Source organism: Hyperolius riggenbachi, chromosome 9, assembly GCF_040937935.1.
Source record: "Hyperolius riggenbachi isolate aHypRig1 chromosome 9, aHypRig1.pri, whole genome shotgun sequence".
In the NCBI taxonomy this organism is placed as follows: Eukaryota; Metazoa; Chordata; class Amphibia; order Anura; family Hyperoliidae; genus Hyperolius; species Hyperolius riggenbachi.
Genome location: NC_090654.1, coordinates 205,493,117 through 205,516,943, shown reverse-complemented (window position 1 = coordinate 205,516,943; position 23,827 = coordinate 205,493,117). Strand labels below are relative to the sequence as shown.

General features: G+C 43.8%; 1 protein-coding gene and 1 long non-coding RNA gene across 2 annotated transcripts in view; one reads left to right on the top strand and one right to left on the bottom strand.

The window, feature by feature from the left end:
• The window catches only part of LOC137531840 (uncharacterized), a 254,839-nt gene extending 246,861 nt beyond the window's left edge, over positions 1-7,978 (bottom strand). Inside the window, exon 1 of the long non-coding RNA XR_011023785.1 lies at positions 7,893-7,978. This is a non-coding gene — a long non-coding RNA (uncharacterized lncRNA). The remainder of the gene's footprint in view (positions 1-7,892) is intronic.
• A 91-nt stretch (positions 7,979-8,069) lies between these two features.
• The window catches only part of DPH6 (diphthamine biosynthesis 6), a 138,472-nt gene continuing 122,714 nt past the window's right edge, over positions 8,070-23,827 (top strand). The window contains exons 1-3 of the mRNA XM_068251796.1: positions 8,070-8,154; positions 10,573-10,667; positions 20,561-20,748. Of these exons, the coding sequence (XP_068107897.1) occupies positions 8,132-8,154; positions 10,573-10,667; positions 20,561-20,748 (306 nt within the window). The 5' untranslated portion in view covers positions 8,070-8,131. The remainder of the gene's footprint in view (positions 8,155-10,572; positions 10,668-20,560; positions 20,749-23,827) is intronic.

Sequence of the window (23,827 nt, the reverse complement as noted above, 5' to 3'; positions counted from 1 at the left end):
ACTGCATAAAAAAGGTAGTCATTCAATCAGGCTGACAACCATCATATGAGTAGCCCACAAGGCTGGGCAAATGCACAAAGCAAACCTGGGCTAAAAACTCATAGATAGCCAGCAGCTAGCACAGCATCCCAAAGTAAACAAGATTGTTGGCGCCACACATCCAACAGGCATGTGGGTTAAGCTCTTGTGCCAGTATCAAGGCCAATCTCCAAGTGGGGCCCCTATGCTAACAATGGATGCATCCACATCCTACACATACAATGAGTGTATCCCCAATTGCACACATGACTAATATAGGCTAAAATGCCTGCGAACAGACTTACATGAGGTCATCCGTAGGGCCATAAGCCCCTAACCTCTACGAGGGTATGTCATTAAGGGCCTGTTTACACTAGCCACAAATTTGCATCGCATCAAAACTGAAGCCACTGTCAGTGGAGTACTTTCCATTGCATCCGAATTTTCATGCATATGATGCAACCCGGGGAAATTGTGGATGACATGCGGCAGATTTCTGCAGCATGCATCCAATTCCCCTAAGCGCTCAGAGACAGCCGTATCCGGACTTCCACATAACAACCGGAAGACACCCGAGGCTGGATTCGATGCAATCTGACTAGCATCCGGCTAGCAGTCAAATAATACATTTATACAAGTTTTTGTATCAGACTTCACAGTTTGAGGGTCAGTGGACATACAGTATGTAATTTAGCAACAAAATAATGACGGTCTCTGCAAATTAAGCAACAGTATGAAGCAACGCATCACTACGAGGTACAAGCAAAACAAAGCAATGCTAAGATCTTGATTATAATTAGTGGCTGCTGGTAGCCGAGACTTCTGTTTGGGAAATGTGGGCATGCAGTCACAGAAGTCATCGCTGTGCTCTGAGAACACTCTGCAGTGTATAGTAGACCCTTGTTACTTGGTTTACTTTCCCTGGCATGGAATATATATGAGGGGCAGCCTATCTATAGCGGTCATAACCTGGGGAATGTGAGCTATTTGTGCAACAGGAAAACAATGGGAAATCATACGTCCGCTCTTGAGGCACAAACCGCTGCAGTTTCTCTTGGTGATTTAGGGTGACTGACCTCTGACTTTGGACTGGACAAATACTGGAAATAAATACAGCTAGAAATGAGGTGCCATGAATCCCATAGGAGGATTCAGAGAACATATTTCATCAATGGGAAACAGTCACTTCAAGTCCTGAACCATTCTGCACTTCCTCCTGATCCTTTAGTATGTGCGAGGACTTCCTGTTTATATTGTGCACAGAGCTGTTTTTATGGCTAAGTCAAAATAGCGACATTTACAATAATATTTATATTAGAAAGTGTCAGCTTTTTCTTATCAGATGTATATTTTGTAATTAAAAACATTTATTTCAGAGAGTTTGAGGCCTGCAGACACACTGAAGGTACAACATGGCATAGCATTAGTGGGACAAGCATTAAAGTGACACTGCAGCGGAAAAAAAAAATTATGATATAATGAATTGTATGTGTAGTACAGATAATTAATAGAGCATTAGTAGCAAAGAAAATAGTCTCATATTTTTATTTTCAATGTATATAGTTTTTTATAACATTGCATCATTCTCTAATATTTGCACTTTACACATTACACTCAGCATTCTAAATGATTTCACAGAGCAGGCTAATGAACTTTTGAACTTAACTCTGCAGAAAAAAATACAGTGACAGACACTTGAGATAATAAGCTTCAGAAGACAGAGCTCTCTGCGATGTGGAGCTAAGATAAGATCTTTTGCATAGATAACAACTGGAATTTCTTAACTCTTCCTGTACTGGAAACAATATTAGACTCATATCTCTGCTGCTAATGTTTTATTTCTTAAGGTAGCCATACACTGGTCGATTTACCATCATATTCGACCAACGGATTGATCCCTCTCTGATCGAATCTGATCAGAGAGGGATCGTATGGCCACCTTTACTGCAAACAGATTGTGAATCGATTTCAGCCTGAAACCGATCACAATCTGTGGAGCTGACGCCCCCCCCCCCCCCCCCCCCCCCCCGCATACATTACCTGTTCCGGCCGGCGCGAGTCCCCTGGTCTCCGCTGTGTTCTTCTCCGCTCTGGGCTCCAGACCGTTCCTGAAGCTACTGAACTTCCTGTCCAGGGGAAGTTTAAACAGTAGAGGGTGCTCTACTGTTTAAACTTCCTGCCGGGAGAGGAAGTTCTGTGTAGCTGCAAGAACGGTCTGGAGCCCGGAGCGGAGAAGAACACAGCGGGAACCAGGGGACTCGCTCCGGCCGGAACAGGTAATGTATACCCGCTGTATTGCGTCGGTCGTCGGGCATTCGAACACCGCTATCGACGCACTCCCAACCCGCCGGCGATCGAGAAAAATCTTCCGCACGGATGAATCGACGGGAACGATCGATTTCGGATGGAAATCGATCGTTCTGTCAGCGGTGTGCGTGGTGATTTCACAGCCGATTCAATCACTTTGATCGAAACGGCCGTATATCGGCGGGAAAATCGTTAGGTGTATGGGTCCCTTTAGCTATACTACACATACAAATCATTATATCACAAGTTTATTTTCACTTCAGATTCTATTGTATGCAGGTAGGGTGATAAGACACAGAGGGGCAGTTTCCATTAGACAGGTATTTAGTTTCAAGACAGATTCCTTTTAATGTATGTTAGTGCTGCTAAATTAGGCTTATGATAGGCTCACATTAAACAAAACTAAATCCATCAACTAAAATTCTTTTTCACTAGGCAAAATAGCGACATTTAAAGTGAAGTGAGTGACATGGTGCCTACGAAGGGTAAGAAAGCTGCATTCTTTGCATCTGTACCCTATTTCTTCAGTATTAAAAAAAAATCATTTTGTACTTCCTGTTACAAGATGACTGCATTTGTGACTACAACCATGCCCTGACCATTCACCTCAACATACATTGCAGAGACAGGCATATAGCGAAAAAGGCAGAAAACCATGCCATGCCTATCTATAAATGTCTGACCAAATGGGCAGGTAGGGAGTGGCTTGGTAGGCCATGGCTAGTTGGCTACTCCTCTGCTGCCACCGTCAGATTCTGCTCTGGTGAAGAGGCTGATGTACCATGGGTGGGCGGGTGGCTATTGGTCGCTGACGTTTTTCCTATAAAATGAAGTACAGGCTGTAAAATGAACACTGTAAATCTGCATCTTGGCTTGATATAGTGGGCCTGATCCAATTCACTTTTCCTCCTAGGTGATAATTTCACTTTATAAAAAAATAAAAAATTGCTACTGTGCATGCGCACAACACTCCCGGCTGCGGAGTGCGATAGCGGAGGCGCACAGTCAACAAAGTGCTTGCACAGTGATCGGGTGACTCCTAAAGAGGGGGACATCGGAGGAACGGCGATGGAGCAGGTGGACTTCAGGGTACTAAAGAAGCCCCAGGTAAGTAAATTGCAATTATTTTTTTCACTTAACCCATTCAGGTTCCGTGGTTTTCAGGTGAGAAATGTTCACCTCCCATTCATTAGCCTATAACTTTATCACTACTTATCACAATGAACTGATCTATATCTTGTTTTTTCCGCCACCAATTAGGCTTTCTTTGGGGGGTACATTTTGCTAAGAGCCACTTTACTGTAAATGCATTTTAACAGGAAGAATAAGAAAAAAAACTGAAAAAATCATTATTTCTCAGTTTTCAGCCATTATAGTTTTAAAATAATACATGCCTCCATAATTAAAACTCACGTATTGTATTTGCCCATATGTCCCGGTTATTACACCGTTAAAATTATGTCCCTATCACAATGTATGGCGACAATATTTTATTTGGAAATAAAGGTGCATTTTTTCCATTTTGCATCTATCACTATTTACAAGTTTAAAATAAAAAAAATATAGAAATATTTCATCTTTACGTTGATATTTAAAAAGTTTAGACCCTTAGGTAAATATTTACATGTTTTTTTTTTTTTATTGTAATGGTTTTTTTTTTATAGTAAACATTTTATTTGGGTAGTTTTGGGAGGGTGGGAGGTAAACAATATATTTATAATGTAAATGTGTCCAACACCTGAAGGAATTTACCTCTGTACCGGACCCTCACCTATGGGCTAAAATGGGTATAATCTACTTAGGCCAAATAGTAGAACACGGGAAACTTATCCCCTTCGCTAAACTGGTGGACCAATGCCCTGCACTTTCACCTTACTATTTCCGTTTTCTGCAATTGAAGCACGCATTTTACAGTCAGTTTAAGAAGGACCCCGTACATATTGAGCCAGACTCAGTACTTAACACAATAGCAGATGGGCCTAAAAAACACTTAATAGGAACTCTATATAAAGAAATGATAGAGCGCTCTGCCTACGACAGAACCTTAGGCTCTAAAGAAAAATGGGAGGCCACAGGTATGACTCTAGATACGGAGGACTGGGTAGACGCTCTGGAAGCAGTTAAGAGAGTATCTCTCAATGTTAAAGACGGGGCCACTCAACTCTATATACTCCATCAGGCCTACTTGACCCCTAGTAGAATGATAAAATACAACCCCTTAGCAACAAACGTCTGCCCAAAGTGCGGATATAGTGCTCCTACATTTTACCACCTTATTTGGGAATGCCCCCCGGTGGCAGATTTTTGGACCCAAACTGTAAATTTCCTACATGACCGTATGGGCTGCCCAACTACCCTCAACCCCCTTTTATGCATCTTGGGTATAATTGATGAGGAAGAAATAAGAGCATGTACCAAAATGTTAATGAGAGAGACGCTATTTGCCGCTCGGCAAGAAATTGCTTTGCACTGGCTGTCACCTAACCCCCCCCTGCTCTCTTGCTGGATTCAACGTCTAGATAAAGGCCTTCCCTTCAAAAAATTGGTTTATACACACAGAAACAGAATAAAGCAATTCCACCTAATCTGGGATGTCTGGAAAGATAGAAAATGAGCTCCAAATATGAAACCTTTATACAAGCCTAAAATTACACTATATAAGCTCGTATGCACCCTCTCTTTTTATTCTTAATTGTTGGTTTATACACGCACCTAGACAGTGGCGATGTGGTACAATATGAGCAATGGTTTGTTCCCCTTTGAATGTCCCATCTCTTATATTATTTAACCTATGTGATTATTCTTTAAATAAGTGCTCCTCTGGAGCAATGTGTGCCTCCCTTTATAACACAATCTGTTATGCATGTAACTGCATAGACCCAACTTTACCACATTTGTACCCCCATACGAAGACTGCTTCTCAAATGTAACCTCTGGTTTCACTGTACGATATGTGTCCTTTTTGTTTTGTTTGAATAAACTTTTTTCTGGTTAAAAAAATAATGTAAATGTGTGTTCATTTTAATTTATTTTTATTTTCAGTTGTAGTATTACTTTTTGGCCACAAGATGGCGGCCATGAGTTTGTTTACATGACGTCACTCTAAGCGTAACACACGCTTAGAGTGACGCATCGGGGAGGGAACGGCCAGAAAAGGCGCAGCTTCCGAGAGAAGCTGTCGCTTTTTCAGCGGGGGAGAGGAATCAGTGATCGGGCACCATAGCCCGATACATTGATTCCCTGGCTACCGAATCTGCGGCTGGGAGTGCGCGTGCACGATCGGCCGCGGGCGCGCGCGTTAGCGCGCATGGTTCCTGGACGTAGTTTCTACGTCCAGGAACCAAAATAGGTTAAAGAGAAACTCCGACCAAGAATTTAACTTTATCCCAATCAGTAGCTGATACCCCCTTTTACATGAGAAATCTATACCTTTTCACAAACAGACTATCAGGGGGCGCTGTATGACTGATATTGTGGTGAAACCCCTCCCACAAAAAGCTCTGAGGACCGTGGTACTTCTGGCAGTTTTCTGTCTGTGAACCCTGTTGCATTGTGGGAGATAGCTGTTTACCGCTGTTTCCAACTGCCAAAACAGCAAGCAGCAGCTACATCACCTGCCAGCAGTAAAAATGTCACCATGTTTTAAATGTCAGAATATAAATCAGGGATTTAAAATATTTTACAATAGGCAAACACTGCCTAAATAATTTATACATAATTATTGTAAAAATGAAGCACTTTTTTATTACATTATTTTCACTGGAGCAAGCAAGAAAGTACTCAGAATAATTTTTCACAGTACTTTTTCACCTACTTTTTCAATTGCAGAGTGCAAAAGTGTTTTTTAAAAAGATGATGAAAAATTAGTTCCTAGGAAAAAACTTAGGAGAAAAAGTGTATTGAATCATGCACATTATCTCTTATTCGTTGGCTGTTCCCAACTTTATGAGAAAAAGGGACACTTAAGTCACACCCCTGCCACACCTCTAACCATGCCCCTGACACACCCCTAGTCACGCATACTATAAAGTTGCGTATATGTTGATTTATAATTCAAACCACAATGGTCCTTTCTGTCCTGGTTCATTATCCTTCATATTAACATTTGAAAATAAGAAATATATCAATTTAAAGGATGGGAATAAAGTTTAGAGTCAATTAAACACATTTTTCAGTAGAAAATACATATATTTACAAAGATCTATCCTAAAAGAGGGACAAGTGAGAGAGCACGAGGGACAGGGAAGAGCCGGGACAAGTTCCTCCAGCACCCAAGGCTGAGACACCAAAGTGCGCCACTTCATCCCTTCCACCTCAGCCGTCACACACTGATTGCTGTTAGATTAAGAGGTGCCTCAAGGCCCCAAACACCTTAATCTCTAGTTATCTGGCTTGCATTCACTGCCATGTATCCCCTTTTCTTATTTCTCTCTGCTTCAAACACAATAGGGGAATGATAACTGCCATCAGCGCTCGATTACACGGTTCAAAACAAACCGCGTATCCCCAGCATTAGACTAAGAGGCACCCCAGGGCCCCCAAGTTATCTGCTTTGCAGTCACTGCCATGTATCCCCTTTTCTTATTTCTCCCTGCTTCAAACACAATAGGGGAATGATAACTGAGTGAGTTGTACGCCCCCTCCTACACTGTATCCTGAGGCTGGAGCCTCTCTCGCCTCTGCGTCCCCCATCCCATCCCTATCACCCCAGCTGTCACACACTGCTATTATGATGGGGATACACGGTTCGTTTTGAGCCGTGTATCGAGCAACACAATAGATTCCGGCGCGTCCCCGCGCGCGGACGGATCGATTCCCGCTCGTCCCTGCGGGCAGTTCTTTATCTTCTCTTCGTTTCTGACCATTGTCCTGCACGCGGTATCAAGCGGGGAATCGATCCGCGCGGGTATCGTACAGGTCGGAAATTATCAGCGCTGCCATCAGCGCTCGATTACACGGTTCAAAACAAACCGCGTATCCCCAGCATTAGACTAAGAGGCACCCCAGGGCCCCCAAGTTATCTGCTTTGCAGTCACTGCCATGTATCCCCTTTTCTTATTTCTCCCTGCTTCAAACACAATAGGGAAATGATAGCTGAGTGAGTAGTGCGCCCCCTTTTACACTGCACCCTGATGCTGGAGCCTCTCTCACCTCTGCCTCAGCCCTGGGACAGGTGTATTAGGTTCCCAAAGATAGAATGTACCTCCAAAAGCAGGACAGTTAGGAGATATGATTACTGCATGTGAGCTCACTGCGCTTACAATTGTATGTTCACATCTCTGCTTTGTAATAAACCACGTTACCCTTATGCACTTTCTAACGTGTTCAATTAAAAATAACCTGTTTTAACTTGCAGAATGTGCTTTGCATTATTGTGTGGGCAGGCAATATGCATGGCGCATAACCTGAAAATAAACTGTCAAGGGGCTGCTGTAGTTTGTTATGCAAAATAGAAGATTTTATAAAATGAATAAAAAGTAAGTTACTTTACCCTGCATTAAACACTTTTCTAAAACTGACATAAATGATTTAAAAGAAGAAAATAAAGTAGCACGCTATAAACATACAATTACAGAAAAAGAAGTAAACGCAGTACGCAGAAAACTCATGTACTTTGTCTTATTAATCTTCCAGAGGCTGGCGAGAGTTTTGCTCTGTCTGGGGCTATTTTTAGCTGTCTCTGCTGCCTGGTTTGTGTTTACAGGCAATAGTATAGACGCCTCTCTGGTGCAGGTCCTGAGAGTGCAAACATATGTGCAGAAGCTTCCTGGTTTGCAGAAGCGCAGAAATATAGTCCGAAGATACAATGAGGGTGGTAGCTTTAATCAGGTGATACACTAGGATGCTTTGTAGCATTTTTAATAACCATACACACTGAGTACCACTCAGAGCTGTGCGAATGAAGCATGCTAATGCAGAGCTCCTGCTTACATTGGAATTTGCAGCTGTGTGCCACATACATACAAAGCCTTATATTCTCTTTATGAGTTGTTGTAATATATAATCCTTAATGTTTGAATGTACAAGTTCTGTATAGTCTCAGCTGACCTAAAAGGTACTATAACACAATTATTATTTAGTATTTATACAGTGCTGACATCTTCCACATAACTGTACAGAGTAAATTTTCTTGTATTTTAACTGTCCCTCAGAGGGGCTCGCAATCTAATCCCTATCATAGTCAAATGTCTATATAGTGTTGTGTATACGCCACAGTGCAATGCAATTATATTGCAGTGGTACTTTCACATCTGTGCATTAGTGAGGTGGCTTGTGTCGGAATGACGCGTAGCATGGTGTGCATTTACTGGACAACATGCACAATTACAGTTGCAGAGAAGCATACTTCTATGTACTGTATACTTTGTGTCGCATTGCACTCGTATTGTGTGACTTTTCAACACTGTTGCATTTCCATCCTATTTTTCAGGACGCACAGTGTAACATGCATAGCGTGAAAGTACCCTAAATATAACTATTCATGGGGGGTTTGTGCAACTAGCCCAGTTTGGGAATTTACCATGCCACATTGTGGGAGAAGGGTGCAGCACAGGAGGACAGTGAGGAAGCTCTTGGTAAGTATAAATGCTTGTATTTGTTTCAATCTAGGTACACTTTAAAAATCCTACTCAAAACCTCAGGTGACACTGTGAGCAACAAGTGCTGTACGGACACGATGCTCAGATATACCTCAGCTCCCTGTCCTGTTTCTTTGGATAAGGGAGGAGTGGCTCCTGGTGGGCTAGGTAAGGAGAGTAACAGTACACTCCATGGTCGCTGTAGTCAGCAAGTTTAAAACTCTGGTGTGTTGGATCTTTATATCAGCTCGGGGACACTTGTTCACATGCTAGATTCTTTGCCCAGACAGGTCTAAATGGCTGCCTCGGGCAAGTATCATCTAGCGTGTATAAGAACCTTTAGGCCGGCTTCACACTGCATATTGGCCGTGCGGATGCCGCCCCGCCAGAAGCAGGCCTAGGAATACTGTGTTAATTTGCAGTATTCCCCGTCTGGCATCCGGCCAAGCAGGAAATGACGCTTACTTCCTGTTTTGGCAATTGATGATGTTCGCAGAAGGGTATTTCTAAAATGCACTTCCACGCATGCGCGACACATAATTGCGGCAGGATTTTTAAAAGTATGCGTGTTACCATAGACTTTCATGACTTCTGGCCCGACGCAGATTGCCGCAGGACACCGCAGGAGCTGCGTGGTAATGTAGATATTGAAGCGTGTTAGGGCACTTCGGGCGCAGCGTACTGCAATGTGGGGAGTGTCAACTCCCCCATAGATTTTAATTACCCTGCCGTAGCAGTGCGGCAATTTTGCAGTGTGAACGGGCCTTCAGAAAACAGGGCATAGGGTGTAACAACAGGACCTATTTAAAGCTGCAAGAGTGCATATTGGGTAGCACAGTCAAAAACAGCACCTGTTCATATTATGGGCTTGATTCACAAAAGCGTGCTAAGCTTAGCACGCCAGTGAAAAGCCCCTTAGCACGTGCAAACAGCCTCTTCACGTGCTAATATGTGCGTAAGAGTTTGCGCACGTAAAGTTTAGCGCTGCACCTGTAAAGTTTAGCGATGCGCAGCGCTTCGCGTGCAAAATCAGCCGCTTCACGTACTAAGTAGCGTGATAAGCATACTTTGCACACGAAGCGCCAATTTGGCACGCAAACGGAGCGTAGCGCGCAGTGCGCTAAAATAGCACGCGAACAGTAACAGCTTTGCCCGTGAAAACTACTTAGCACCCTAGTTTGCACATGCAAAGCCTCAACACGTGCTAAGTGAGTTAGCACTGGTTAGTGAATCAAGCCCCATGTCTGCTGCTTTGCATTTTGCAGATTCAAAACAGAAGTTGACGACTGCATTATATTTCTGTGGTCCAGTTCGCACTGACCCATTTTGTTTGCGTTTGACACCTGGCTGTACACATGCTAGACTGTTGTTTGAGACAATGACGAATAGCCACCTCAGTTGAGTTCCCTCGGGCATGTGAATGAGACTTTAGACTTGTGTCAAAAACGCATTTAGTGGCAGCAGTGATGTCACCTGCTTTTAGGACAGGGCAGTTTGCTAGAATGATTCAGTCATCAGGATATTCAAATGCATTTTAAAGTATTTGAAAGCTTTATCCTATAAGTTTTATAGTGAACTTTATCAGAGGAGTTTCAGGAATGTGTGTAGAGGATTTCCTAAGAGCCAGAAGCTACTGTTTATTAATATATATTGTTTGTATGCATTTTAGTGGTGGAAAAGACAGTTGCTACAACATGATGCAGTGTGTCATGGCTGGTCATCAGATCGTTGCCCTCGGTAACCTGAAGCCTCCTGACAGTTCAGGTAAGCACTGATCAGGTAAACAAACTAACATTGAACAAACTTGCAAATGTTTGCGATTTCATGGGGGCAGTCATCTTTTTGGTTGAAAGGAGGTGACAGGGAGCATGAGACACAGTTCCAACTGTCCTGTGTCCTAATCACCCCTCCCAGCTGCGCACGCTAGGCAGTAAGAACAATCTCAGAAATCTGATCATGCTTTGCACAGCATCAGGGGATAAATGCCTGGGCAGATTTCTTTGATGGATGGCGGATCTTAGTTTCTGTGCAGCTAAAAATGAGACTTGGTTAAGAAAAAAGTTCTGATGCTGGGAAACTGTTACTGAAACACCAAGCCTTTTCAGTGCTGCTTACTCAAGGCTCATACACACATCAGACTAGTCTTTGGAAAATGAAAGATCACAGACCAATCTTACCACCCTTCATGTAGTATGAGAGCCATACCTTCACAGTCTTTTCTATGGAGCTGAACTCCCCATCAGAAAAAAATCTTTGCAAGATGCTGCACACACAGATGCTGTACAGACACAAAAGATCAGTACCTGCAAAAGATCTGTTCCTGCCAAAGATCCGTTCCTGCAGATTGCATTCATAGTCTATGAGATCTGCAGATCCTCATACACACCTTGTTTAACAGACATTCATCTGCAGATCAGATCCACCAGGATGGATTTTCAGATCTGCAGATGATTGTCTGATCTGCAGATGAATGTCAGTTAAACAAGGTGTGTATGATGATCTGCAGATCTCATAGAGTATGAATGCAATTTGCAGGTACGGATCTTTGGCAGGAACAGATCTTTTGCAAATACTGATCTTTTGTGTCTGTACAGCATCTGTGTGTGCAGCATCTTGCAAAGATTTTTTTCTGATGGGGAGTTCAGCTCCATAGAAAAGACTGTGAAGGTATGGCTCTCATACTACATGGAAGGGGGTAAGATTGTTCTGTGATCTTTCATTTTCCAAAGACTATAGTCTGATGTGTGTATGAGCCTTTAGTCTACTGGCTAAGTAGATTTTTAGTCTGGAGGTCCACTTTAAGATATCAGTTTATCTGTCCAAGCTCCTCCCTCTATCCCTTCATCACCTACATGAGATAGTGGGGAGGAGTTGGAAGGGGGCACAGCCAACCCTTTCCTGGGAACATGGAGTTGGCGCTGTCCACCTTCACTGGAGAGAGGAGGAGGGCTGTCAGGTAATGGCTCTTTGCAGAAGAAGACACATTGCTGGCAACTCTATACTTTTTTACAGATCCCAAGATCATGCAACTGACTTTTGCAAAGGGAATTTCTCTGGAACAGCTAAACAAATGTGAAAATATTGTCAGTAATGGCATAGTCCACTATTCGCTTCTACTAAAAATGAAAAGAGGGTGAAGAAGTAAAGAGACATTTTACCCCCAAAAACTAGTAGAGAGAAAAAATAAATGAATACATTGCAAAGTGAGAAGTTAAAAAAAATTGAGGATAAATCAATAAATTATTAATATTCGCTGTGTAATTTGTTCATGATGTTTGATCCACCGTGAGCCTACAGGTCATCATCGTTAGCGTTATCGACAGCATCAACAGCCTTTACTTATACACCCAACTATTAACAATGTGATAGGCTCAAATACACATAGAGGGTCATGCTTTTTGCTTGGCAGTTGGAAACAGCCATTATTTCCCACAATGCAAGGAGGTTTACACACAGGAAACATCACACTGTGGGAAACACTCATTGTGTGTTTCACCACAGTACCACCCATACAGATGCCCTAGATTATCTATTCAAGAAAAGGTAACTATTTATTGAGTGAAAGAAGGTATCAGATACTGATTGGGATGAGGTTCAATCCTTGATGAAAGTTCCTCTTTAAAACCCCATAAAGACAGAAATGGTCAGTGGTGATTGGTTTGGGTGTTGGTGTGCAGCAGTGCAGTAACAATTCAGTCATGCTCCGCCTAGTGCCATGTAGTTTCCTATGGAGAGGAGAGGCGGGAAGCTTCATGCAACACCCATAAGACAAAGCAATTGGCCAAACAATTCAACCCCTGCGGATTTTTCATTCATTTTTTTTTGTCAGACACAAAGACATTAGAATTATGGCTGATATAATCATTGGAGAAAGTTTCAACTTTCAGAAGCTTAGTGTCTGCATGCAAGTTTACATGGATAGCTGCATATTACATGAATGTATTACAGGTGAGCAGCATATCACATGAATGTATTACAGGTGAGCAGCTGCATTGCACAGCCACTGTCACCACATGTTAGCTAGTTCCATGATAGGGCAGAGTGATAGAATATTCTATGAGGGCTGTTGGCCAGACCTGTGATCTCTATTCCCTTGGTATGGATATCCTGCCCTTACCTTCACTGACTATAGGACAGATGAAAAGACATCAGTACAACAAAGTGTAAAAAAGAGTCATAGACCATATACGGTATATACCGTATATGTGTGTATTTTATTTTTTTTGTATAAATTTGGACACCGAAGCAGTTCAAAAGAATTATCATTCCCTAGTAGCACGATATAGCCTATAATTAAGAAGTGGAATTTATTTGGTATAGCGAAAATCCTTCCTAGGCTGTCCCTCTGAACTGAATGGAAAAGCAATGTTGAAACTGAGGGAAGCCACTAAGAGGCCTATGGCAACTCTGAAGTAATTACATGAGTTTAAAGTACTAAGTTAGTAATTTTAAAATAAAGCTCTGAGTCAGAGCTGCAAGGATTAGGACCCGTTTCCACTAGTGCAAATCCGTTGCAGAAAACAAATTCGCATGCGGATGCAAATTCGTATGCATTTGTATGCAAATTTTATTGCGAAAATGCGTTAAAATTTGCATCTGTTTGTAAGTATGCGAATTTAACCATGTCAGTGCCTGTGTGCTGTTACGTTAATTTTAAGCAAAAATGTACGCAAATCTGCATGAAACATTTGCATAACGAAAACGCATGCATTTTTCTATTACATTACAGGCGAATTGCACACTAACCTTGCGGTGTGCGAATTCTGATGGCTCTGCTGTGCAGATTTTTTCTGCACAGTCTACAGCACAGAATTTGACAAGTAGAAACTGGCCCATTGATTTCTATTGGTTATGCGAATCTGCATGCAGAAAATGCATGCAGATTCACTCTAGTGGAAACGGGCCCAAAGAGGTATCAAACTGCACACCCTGCATCAGCAAAACTGCCATGGCATTTTTTAAAATGTGTTCCACACTCTGTGGCCACCCCTACCTGTGTCTTCTCAGCCTGCCCCCAGCTCAGCAGCTGTGGCCTATTAGGCGGCTGCTGAGTTGGTGGTGGGCTGGGGCAATGCAGGTGGGGATGGCCACAGAGCTTCAGGACACTTTGTAATAAAAATGGCCATCTTGCTAATGGAGGGGGGGTCTGACCTCTCATGATTTACGGACGAGCAGCGGAGTTATTGCCGCTGACATCTGCCCATCCTTGCAGCTCTAAGGCCTTGTTCACATTGCGTTCGACTCGCGTGTCCATCCGCGGTGGGCTTTTTTCCCCCAGGTTTTTAAAAGTGTTTTCCAGTGATTGTATGCACGTTCGCTTGTTTTTGTGGGCGTTTTTGTACAATGTATTTTTTTAAAAACGCTCACGCAATCGCTTGCCAAAGTGATTTTGTGAGCGTTTTTCATTTTCCTTTACCTTCCATTGAGGCAAATCGCCTCAAAAATGTCCCAAGTACCACTTAGTAAAGCGGATTACAAATGAACTGCTCTGATATGACCTCTCTCATTGAGAATCATTGCAGAAGTGTTCTTCAGGGCGATTTTGAAAATCGCCCACGCTTAGATTTTTACAAAACTGCCTATAATGACCTAACACAGACATTTACTTTAACCACTTGCCGACCGCCCACAGCCCATGGGCGGCGGCAAAGTGGATGCCTTAAGGACCGCAATACGCCTTAGGGCGTTGCGTCCTTTTCCTATGCCGGGGGAGCGATCGCGTCATTGATGACGCGCTTCCCCCGGCAACTGGCTCCGCCCACCCGCCGTAACATCCCGCCGGCCATACGGAAGCGCCGGCGGGATGTTAACCCCGCGATCGCCGCTACAAAGTGTATAATACACTTTGTAATGTATACAAAGTGTATTATACAGGCTGCCTCCTGCCCTGGTGGTCCCAGTGTCGGAGGGACCACCAGGGCAGGCTGCAGCCACCCTAGTCTGCACCCAAACACACTGATCTGCCCCCCCCCCGCCCACTGATCGCCCACAGCACCCCTCAGACCCCCACCTGCCCACCCCCCAGACCCCTGTTTGTACCCAATCACCCCCCTAATAACCCATCAATCACTCCCTGTCACTATCTATCAACGCTATTTTTTTTTTATCCCCCCCCCCCTGCCCCCTCCTGATCACCCCCCCACCCCTCAGATTCTCCCCAGGACCCCCCCAGACCCCCCCCCTGTGTACTGTATGCATCTATCCCCCCTGATAACCTGTCAATCACCCATCAATCACCCATCAATCACCCCCTGTCACTGCCACCCAACAATCAGCCCCTAACCTGCCCCTTGCGGGCAATCTGATCACCCACCCACACCAATAGATCGCCCGCAGATCCGACATCAGATCACCTCCCAAATCCATTGTTTACATCTATTCTCTCCTCTAAACACCCACTAATTACCCATCAATCACCCCCTATCACCACCTGTCACTGTTACCTATCAGATCAGACCCTAATCTGCCCCTTGCGGGCACCCAATCACCCGCCCACACGCTCAGATTGCCCTCAGACCCCCCCTCCCCCCCCTTATCAATTCGCCAGTGCATTAATTACATCTGGTCTTCCCTGTAATAATCCACTGATCACCTGTCAATCACCTGCCAATCACCTATCACCCATCAATCACCCCCTGTCACCCCCTGTCACTGCCACCCATCAATCAGCCCCTTGCGGGCAATTTGATCACCCACCCACACCAATAGATCGCCCGCAGATCCGACATCAGATCACCTCCCAAATCCATTGTTTACATCTATTCTCTCCTCTAAACACCCACTAATTACCCATCAATCACCCCCTATCACCACCTGTCACTTTTACCTATCAGATCAGACCCTAATCTGCCCCTTGCGGGCACCCAATCACCCGCCAACACGCTCAGATTGCCCTCTGACCCCCCCTTATCAATTCGCCAGTGCATTAATTACATCTGTTCTTCCCTGTAATAACCCACTGATCACCTGTCAATCACCTGCCAATCACCTATCACCCATCAATCACCCCCTGTCACCCCCTGTCACTGCAACCCATCAATCAGCCCCTAACCTGCCCCTTGCGGGCAATCTGATCACCCACCCACACCATCCGATCGCCTGCAGACCCGCAGTCAGATCACCTCCCAAGTGCATTGCATCTGTTCTCTCCTCTAAACACCCACTAATTACCCATCAATCACCCCCTGTCACTGCTACCCATCAGATTAGACCCCCATCTGCCCCTAGGGCACCCAATCACCCGCCCACACCCTCAGACCCCAGCCCTGATCACCTCGCCATTGCATTACTTGCATCTATTCCCCCCACTAATCACACCTTGAGACACCCATCAATCACCTCCTGTCACTACCTGTTACCCCCTAGCACACCTACCCATCAGATCAGGCCCTAATTTGCCCCGTGTGGGCTCCTGATCACTCGGCCTAACCCTCAGATCCCCCTCAGACCCCCTTCCGATCACCTCCCCAGTGCATTGAGTGCATCTATTTTCCCCTCTAATCACCCCCTGAGACAGCCATCAATCACCTCCTGTCACCTCCCTAGCACTCCTATCCATCAGATCAGGCCCAATACAACCTGTCATCTAAAAGGCCACCCTGCTTATGACAGGTTCCACAAAATTCGGCCCCTCATAGACCACCTGTCATCAAAATTTGCAGATGCTTATACCCCTGAACAGTCATTTTGAGACATTTGGTTTCCAGACTACTCACGGTTTTGGGCCCGTAAAATGCCAGGGCGGTATAGGAACCCCACAAGTGACCCCATTTTAGAAAAAAGACACCCCAAGGTATTCTGTTAGGTGTATGACGAGTTCATAGAAGATTTTATTTTTTGTCAAAAGTTAGCGGAAATTGATTTTTATTGGGTTTTTTTCACAAAGTGTCATTTTTCACTAACTTGTGACTAAAAATAAAATCTTCGATGACCTCGCCATACACCTAATGGAATACCTTGGGGTGTCTTCTTTCTAAAATGGGGTCACTTGTGGGGTTCCTATACTGCCCTGGCATTTTAGGGGCCCTAAACCGTGAGGAGTAGTCTAGAAAACAAATGCCTCAAAATGACCTGTGAATAGGACGTTGGGCCCCTTAGCGCACCTAGGCTGCAAAAAAAGTGTCACACATGTGGTATCGCCGTACTCAGGAGAAGTAGTATAATGTGTTTTGGGGTGTATTTTTACACATACCCATGCTGGGTGGGAGAAATCTCTCTGTAAATGGACAATTGTGTGTAAAAAAAAATCAAACAATTGTCATGTACAGAGATATTTCTACCACCCAGCATGGGTATGTGTAAAAATACACCACAAAACACATTATACTACATCTCCTGAGTACGGCGGTACCACATGTGTGGCACTTTTTTACACCCTAAGTGCGCTAAGGGGCCCAAAGTCCAATGAGTACCTTTAGGATTTCACAGGTCATTTTGCGACATTTAGTTTCAAGACTACTCCTCGCGGTTTAGGGCCCCTAAAATGCCAGGGCAGTATAGGAACCCCACAAATGACCCCATTCTAGAAAGGAGACACCCAAAGGTATTCCGTTAGGAGTATGGTGAGTTCATAGAAGATTTTATTTTTTGTCACAAGTTAGTGGAATATGACACTTTGTGAAGAAAAACAATTCAAATCAATTTCCGCTAACTTGTGGCAAAAAATAAAATCTTCTATGAACTCACCATACTCCTAACGGAATACCTTGGGGTGTCTTCTTTGTAAAATGGGGTCATTAGTGGGGTTCCTATACTGCCCTGGCATTTTAGGGGCCCTAAACCGTGAGGAGTAGTCTTGAAACAAAAATGACCTGTGAAATCCTAAAGGTACTCATTGGACTTTGGGCCCTTTAGCGCAGTTAGGGTGCAAAAAAGTGCCACACATGTGGTATTGCCGTACTCGGGAGAAGTAGTATAATGTGTTTTGGGGTGTATTTTTACACATACCCATGCTGGGTGGGAGAAATACCTCTGTAAATGACAATCTTTTGATTTTTTTACACACAATTGTCCATTTACAGAGGTATTTCTCCCACCCAGCATGGGTATGTGTAAAAATACACCCCAAAACACATTGTACTACTTCTCCTGAGTACGGCGATACCACATGTGTGGCACTTTTTTGCACCCTAACTGCGCTAAAGGGCCCAAAGTCCAATGAGTACCTTTAGGATTTCACAGGTCATTTTGAGAAATTTCGTTTCAAAACTACTCCTCACGGTTTAGGGCCCCTTAAATGCCAGGGCAGTATAGGAACCCCACAAATGACCCCATTTTAGAAAGAAGACACCCCAAGGTATTCCGTTAGTAGTATGGCGAGTTCATAGAAGATTTTATTTTTTGACACAAGTTAGCGGAAATTGATTTTAATTGTGTTTTTTCACAAAGTGTCATTTTCCGCTAACTTTTGACAAAAAATAAAATCTTCTATGAACTCACCATACTCCTAACGGAATACCTTGGGGTGTCTTCTTTCTAAAATGGGGTCATTTGTGGGGTTCCTATACTGCCCTGGCATTTTAGGGGCCCTAAACCGTGAGGAGTAGTCTTGAAACGAAATTTCTCAAAATGACCTGTGAAATCCTAAAGGTACTCATTGGACTTTGGGCCCTTTAGCGCAGTTAGGGTGCAAAAAAGTGCCACACATATGGTATCGCCGTACTCAGGAGAAGTAGTATAATGTGTTTTGTGGTGTATTTTTACACATACCCATGCTGAGTGGGAGAAAGATCTCTGTAAATGGACAATTGTGTGTAAAAAAAATTAACAAATTGTCATTTACAGAGATATTTCTCCCACCCAGCATGGGTATGTGTAAAAATACACCCCAAAACACATTATACTACTTCTCCTGAGTACGGCAATACCACATGTGTGGCACTTTTTTTGCAGCCTAACTGCGCTAAGGGGTCCAAAGTCCAATGAGCACCTTTAGGCTTTACAGGGGTGCTTACAATTTAGCACCCCCCAAAATGTCAGGACAGTAAACACACCCCACAAATGACCCCATTTTGGAAAGTAGACCCTTCAAGGTATTCAGAGAGGGGCATGGTGAGTCCATGGCAGATTTCATTTTTTTTTGTCGCAAGTTAGAAGAAATGGAAACTTTTTTTTTTTTTTTTCTTCTCACAAAGTGTCATTTTCCGCTTACTTGTGACAAAAAATAATATCTTCTATGAACTCACTATGCCTCTCAGTGAATACTTTGGGATGTCTTCTTTCCAAAATGGGGTCAATTGGGGGGTATTTATACTATCCTGGAATTCTAGCCCCTCATGAAACATGACAGGGGGTCAGAAAAGTCAGAGATGCTTGAAAATGGGAGAATTCACTTTTTGCACCATAGTTTGTAAACGCTATAACTTTTACCCAAACCAATAAATATACACTGAATGTTTTTTTTTTTTTATCAAAAACATGTTTGTCCACATTTTTCACGCTGCATGTATACAGAAATTTTACTTTATTTGAAAAATGGCAGCACAGAAAGTTAAAAAAATCATTTTTTTGCCAAAATTCACGTCTTTTTTGATGAATATAATAAAAAGTAAAAATCGCAGGAGCAATCAAATAGCACCAAAAGAAAGCTTTATTAGTGACAAGAAAAGGAGCCAAAATTCATTTAGGTGGTAGGTTGTATGAGCGAGCAATAAACCGTGAAAGCTGCAGTGGTCTGAATGAAAAAAAAGTGGCCGGTCCTTAAGGGGTAGAAAGCCCTAGGTCCTCAAGTGGTTAAAGGGATACTGTAGGGGGGTCGGGGGGAAATGAGTTGAACTTACCCGGGGCTTCTAATGGTCCCCCGCAGGCATCCTGTGCCCGTGCAGCCACTCACCGATGCTCCGGGCCCGCCTCCGGTTCACTTCTGGAATTTCAGGCTTTAAAGTCTGAAAACCACTACGCCTGCGTTGCCGTGTCCTCGCTTCCCCTGATGTCACCAGGAGCACACGCCGGAGGCACAGACTATACTGGGCCTGCGCAGTACGCCCCTGGTGCCATCAGCAGGATTGAGGACATGGCAACGCAGGTGCAGTGGTTTTCAGACTTTAAAGTCTGAAATTCCAGAAGTGAACCGGAGACGGGGCCAGAGCATCAGTGAGTGGCTGCGCGGGCACAGGATGTCTGCGGGGGACCATTAGAAGCCCCGGGTAACTTCAACTCATTTTCCCCCGACCACCCCCCCCCCCCCCCCCCCCCCCCCCCCAGTATCCCTTTAAGGGTTCTTTTGCCTTTATTAATGTACAAGCTTCTTCGTCTTAAAGGCAGAGTGGAGATTGTGGGCATGTGAAAATGTTACCAGTGCCCTACAAATGTGGCCTGTATGGGAAGGCTGCAAGAAACAAACATAGAAAAGAAAACCATAAGAAGGGACACATCAAGTCTCCTAGAAGATTCCAAGAAGGCAATAAGGAAAGAAGTTGTTATGGTCAGATGAGATCATACTCTGGTTTATCTGCTGGGGAGCCAATACAGCTTACCATCTTGATTGAGCAGTACAGGGTATCTCTATTATTTTTATTGTGTATCAATGGAGGTAATTTACCAAATACTCATGTCATATGGGGCATTCGCATTTGAAGCCTCTAATAAGCTAGACTTTTTGTTGTGAATTAGTGTCTGTTTGTTTTTACCATTCCTAACTGGTGGGTTTCTCTATGCAGTGGATGAATTGGACAGCTACATGTATCAAACTGTAGGATACCACGCATTAGACCTGTACGCAGAGGCCATGGGGCTACCACTCTATCGTGCCACACTCTCTGGAACCAGCCTGAACACAGGACGAGGCTATACCCCACAAGAAGGTGATGAGGTAGAGGACCTGCACAGCCTGCTAAAGATGATTAAGGTAGGCTTATGTTTGTGTTTATCTCCAAGCAGTTCAGTGTAAATTTCACTCTCTGAAACAACTGTGGTCACAGCAAATAAAGCTGGCCCTGCTTCCCATTGCTGGGGTAGCCTTCCATGGAATTATAGGAACTAGTCAGTTGATTTAAAGTAAACCTTAAAGAAAATAAAAGGGAAGATGCTACTGTAGAGAGGAACATCTGGAGGCTTCCTCGATCCTCCCCAATGACACCACTGCCTGTTGTGAAGCTCTTTGCACGGAGTAGAAAGCCATGCACGGGTGTCTCTGTGATACTGCGCAACCCTGGACCATAGTTTGTGCCTAAGCAGTGCGGCAGCGCTTATACATGGTGTAGAGTGCGACTGTGAGCATCATTTCCAACATTATTGTTGAAGACTTTTATATGGTTGCAGTGAAGAAACTGAGGCGCGTAGGAAGATCGGAGAAGACTCTGGACTATGCAGAGGTTTCCCTCTACTGATATTTATATTACATGGCACAGCGGGGGGCTGGAGGGAATAAAATTTGATCTGAAGGGGCTGATGTCGTGTCAGGTGATATCGGACAACAACACGTCTAGCGGCAGCCATTATGCTTCTTGTACGACTGGGTGAATGACACATGATCACTAGATTGATTTGAAGTTTTCTGATTGACTAGTTGTTATTGTGCTGTTCTGCTTCCTGGTTTAGCCTACATTGTTTACCAGCATGTCTCCATTACATTGTGTAGGCATATACTACAGTACATTGCTCCAGCAGTGCTATGTTGCAGCTTTTCCTTCCACTCCCTGCAGATATAGGCCTCTTTTATACTATACGCTGAAATACTGATGTGTTTTAACTTTCCATAGTAGTGCATTGTGAAAAAGCTTTCAGTTAAAATGCATTTAATGTAACTGAGCCATATGAAAACATGGACATCACCTTGCACATCAGTTGTCCTTTCAGTTATAACTGACAGCAACTGATATAGGGGAAAAGGGCTCTAAGGCTTAAAGGGATACTGTAGGGGGGTCTGGGGAAAATGAGTTGAACTTACCCGGGGCTTCTAATGGTCCCCCCGCAGACATCCTGTGCCCGCGCAGACACTCACCGATGCTCCGGCCCCGCCTCCGGTTCACTTCTGGAATTTCAGACTTTAAAGTCAGAAAACCACTGTGCCTACGTTGCCATGTCCTCAATCCCGCTGATGTCACCAGGAGCGTACTACGCAGACACAGACCATATTAGGCCTGCGCAGTATGCTCCTGATGACATCAGCGGGATCGAGGACACAGCAACGCAGGCACAGTGGTTTTCTGACTTTAAAGTCTGAAATTCCAGAAGTAAACCAGAGGCGGGGCCGGAGCATCGGTGAGTGACTGCGCGGGCACAGGATGCCTGTGGGGGACCATTAGAAGCCCTGGGTAAGTTCAAGTCATTTTCCCCCGACCCCCCCCCCCCCCCCCCCCCCCCCTACAGTATCCCTTTAAGTCAATCCGATCACTCTCAGTTTTGCGATGAGTGAAAATGTCTGTTCTCAGCTCAAGTGGGAACAGGGCCTTATGGATAACAGATGATAGGTGAGTAAACCTAGTCATGCACCATATAGTATTGGTTATATAAACTTGCTCAGTCTGTACAGTATTATCGACTACGCATAGACACTTTTCAAAGTACACTATATTGTCATCTCTTTAGTCTTCTTCTATGACATACAATTTGGTAAGATAGGACAATATTGTACAATCAAAGGTGTATAATGGGCAGCCTGAGTCTTTAGTGGTGTAGAGGTACAGGTGTACTAGGTAGTGTCTGTTCAGTATGGCCTAGCCAGACACTGTTTGGTGATGGATCTCACTCGCCTACACTGCTTCATTTTGGGTACTACAAATTGTTTTCTCATCTCTTTGAGGCCTCTTGCACACTGCAAGTGATTCAGATTCAGATTCCGCTTTTTAATCAGTTTTTACATCCCATTCAGATTCCGATTTGCAGTTTGCTCCCTGCACACTGCAAATCAGAATCTGAATCGGATGTAAAAACTGATTAAAAAGCGGAATCTGAATCGGAATCACTTGCAGTGTGCAAGAGGCCTTATTGTGTATAGAATTTTATTGAATAGCCTTATTAGCGTTGGCCTTGTGCTCGTGGTACATTGAATACACTGAAGTGGTGCTTGAATGAAAAGACTATTTGCCTCTGAAGAGAAAAGCCTGTGAGCTGTGAAATGTGCGCCAGACTTTTCTTCACAAGATAGATTGTTAGTGTTCATGTTTGAATTCAGGTTATTGAAATCCGGAAACCCAAATTCGGACATCAGGCTTGTGAGGTGTGTTAAGAGCAAATAAGTTACCTCTCCCGGCTCTGTCTACATGTCTGGGTGCTGAAGTGTGGTGATGGGCAAGTTCGGGTTTCCGAATTTCAATAATGCGCTGATGAGGACCAACCAGTCTTAAACAGTCGGTATGTATGTTGGATTAGGCTCTATAATATTGAGTGTATTAAGGGATAAAGATGCTAATCCTACATTCAAAACTTTTTCTGCTGTTATGGTTTGGAGTTATCACATACCTTAGGAGCACTGGCCTTTTAATAGCCATTGCCATTCAGTTGCATGCTGGAGGTTCTTTTTATCTATAATATATTCCTCCTCTTCCCTTTATTTCCCTGCCTAGCTGAAACATGATCCTCTGCTTACTTGTGTTTACAAGCAAGGCTGAGGTGACACGGCGATTGGAAGAGAAAAGAAAAAAAGTTAAGGGAAGAAATGACATCAGTATTTAGCCTCAAACTGTAGGCATAAGACATGGTTCCCACCAGGAACATAATTCTCTTCATTTACTATATAAAATTCACTGAAATCAAAATGTGGACGGTACAATACATGTGTTATGTAAGTAGATCAAGTATTTATCTACTTACATATGTGTTTTTTTTCCCCTGGCATAGTATGGCTAATCCTACTGCTTTACTAAGCTGACACCTCATTGCATTCTAGCTGTTTTGGAGGAGTTTGACTTTCAGGGACGACAAAGATGATTTGCATATACAGCAGTGATGCATTGTGGGACACGTCATGTACTCACTCCAACCTG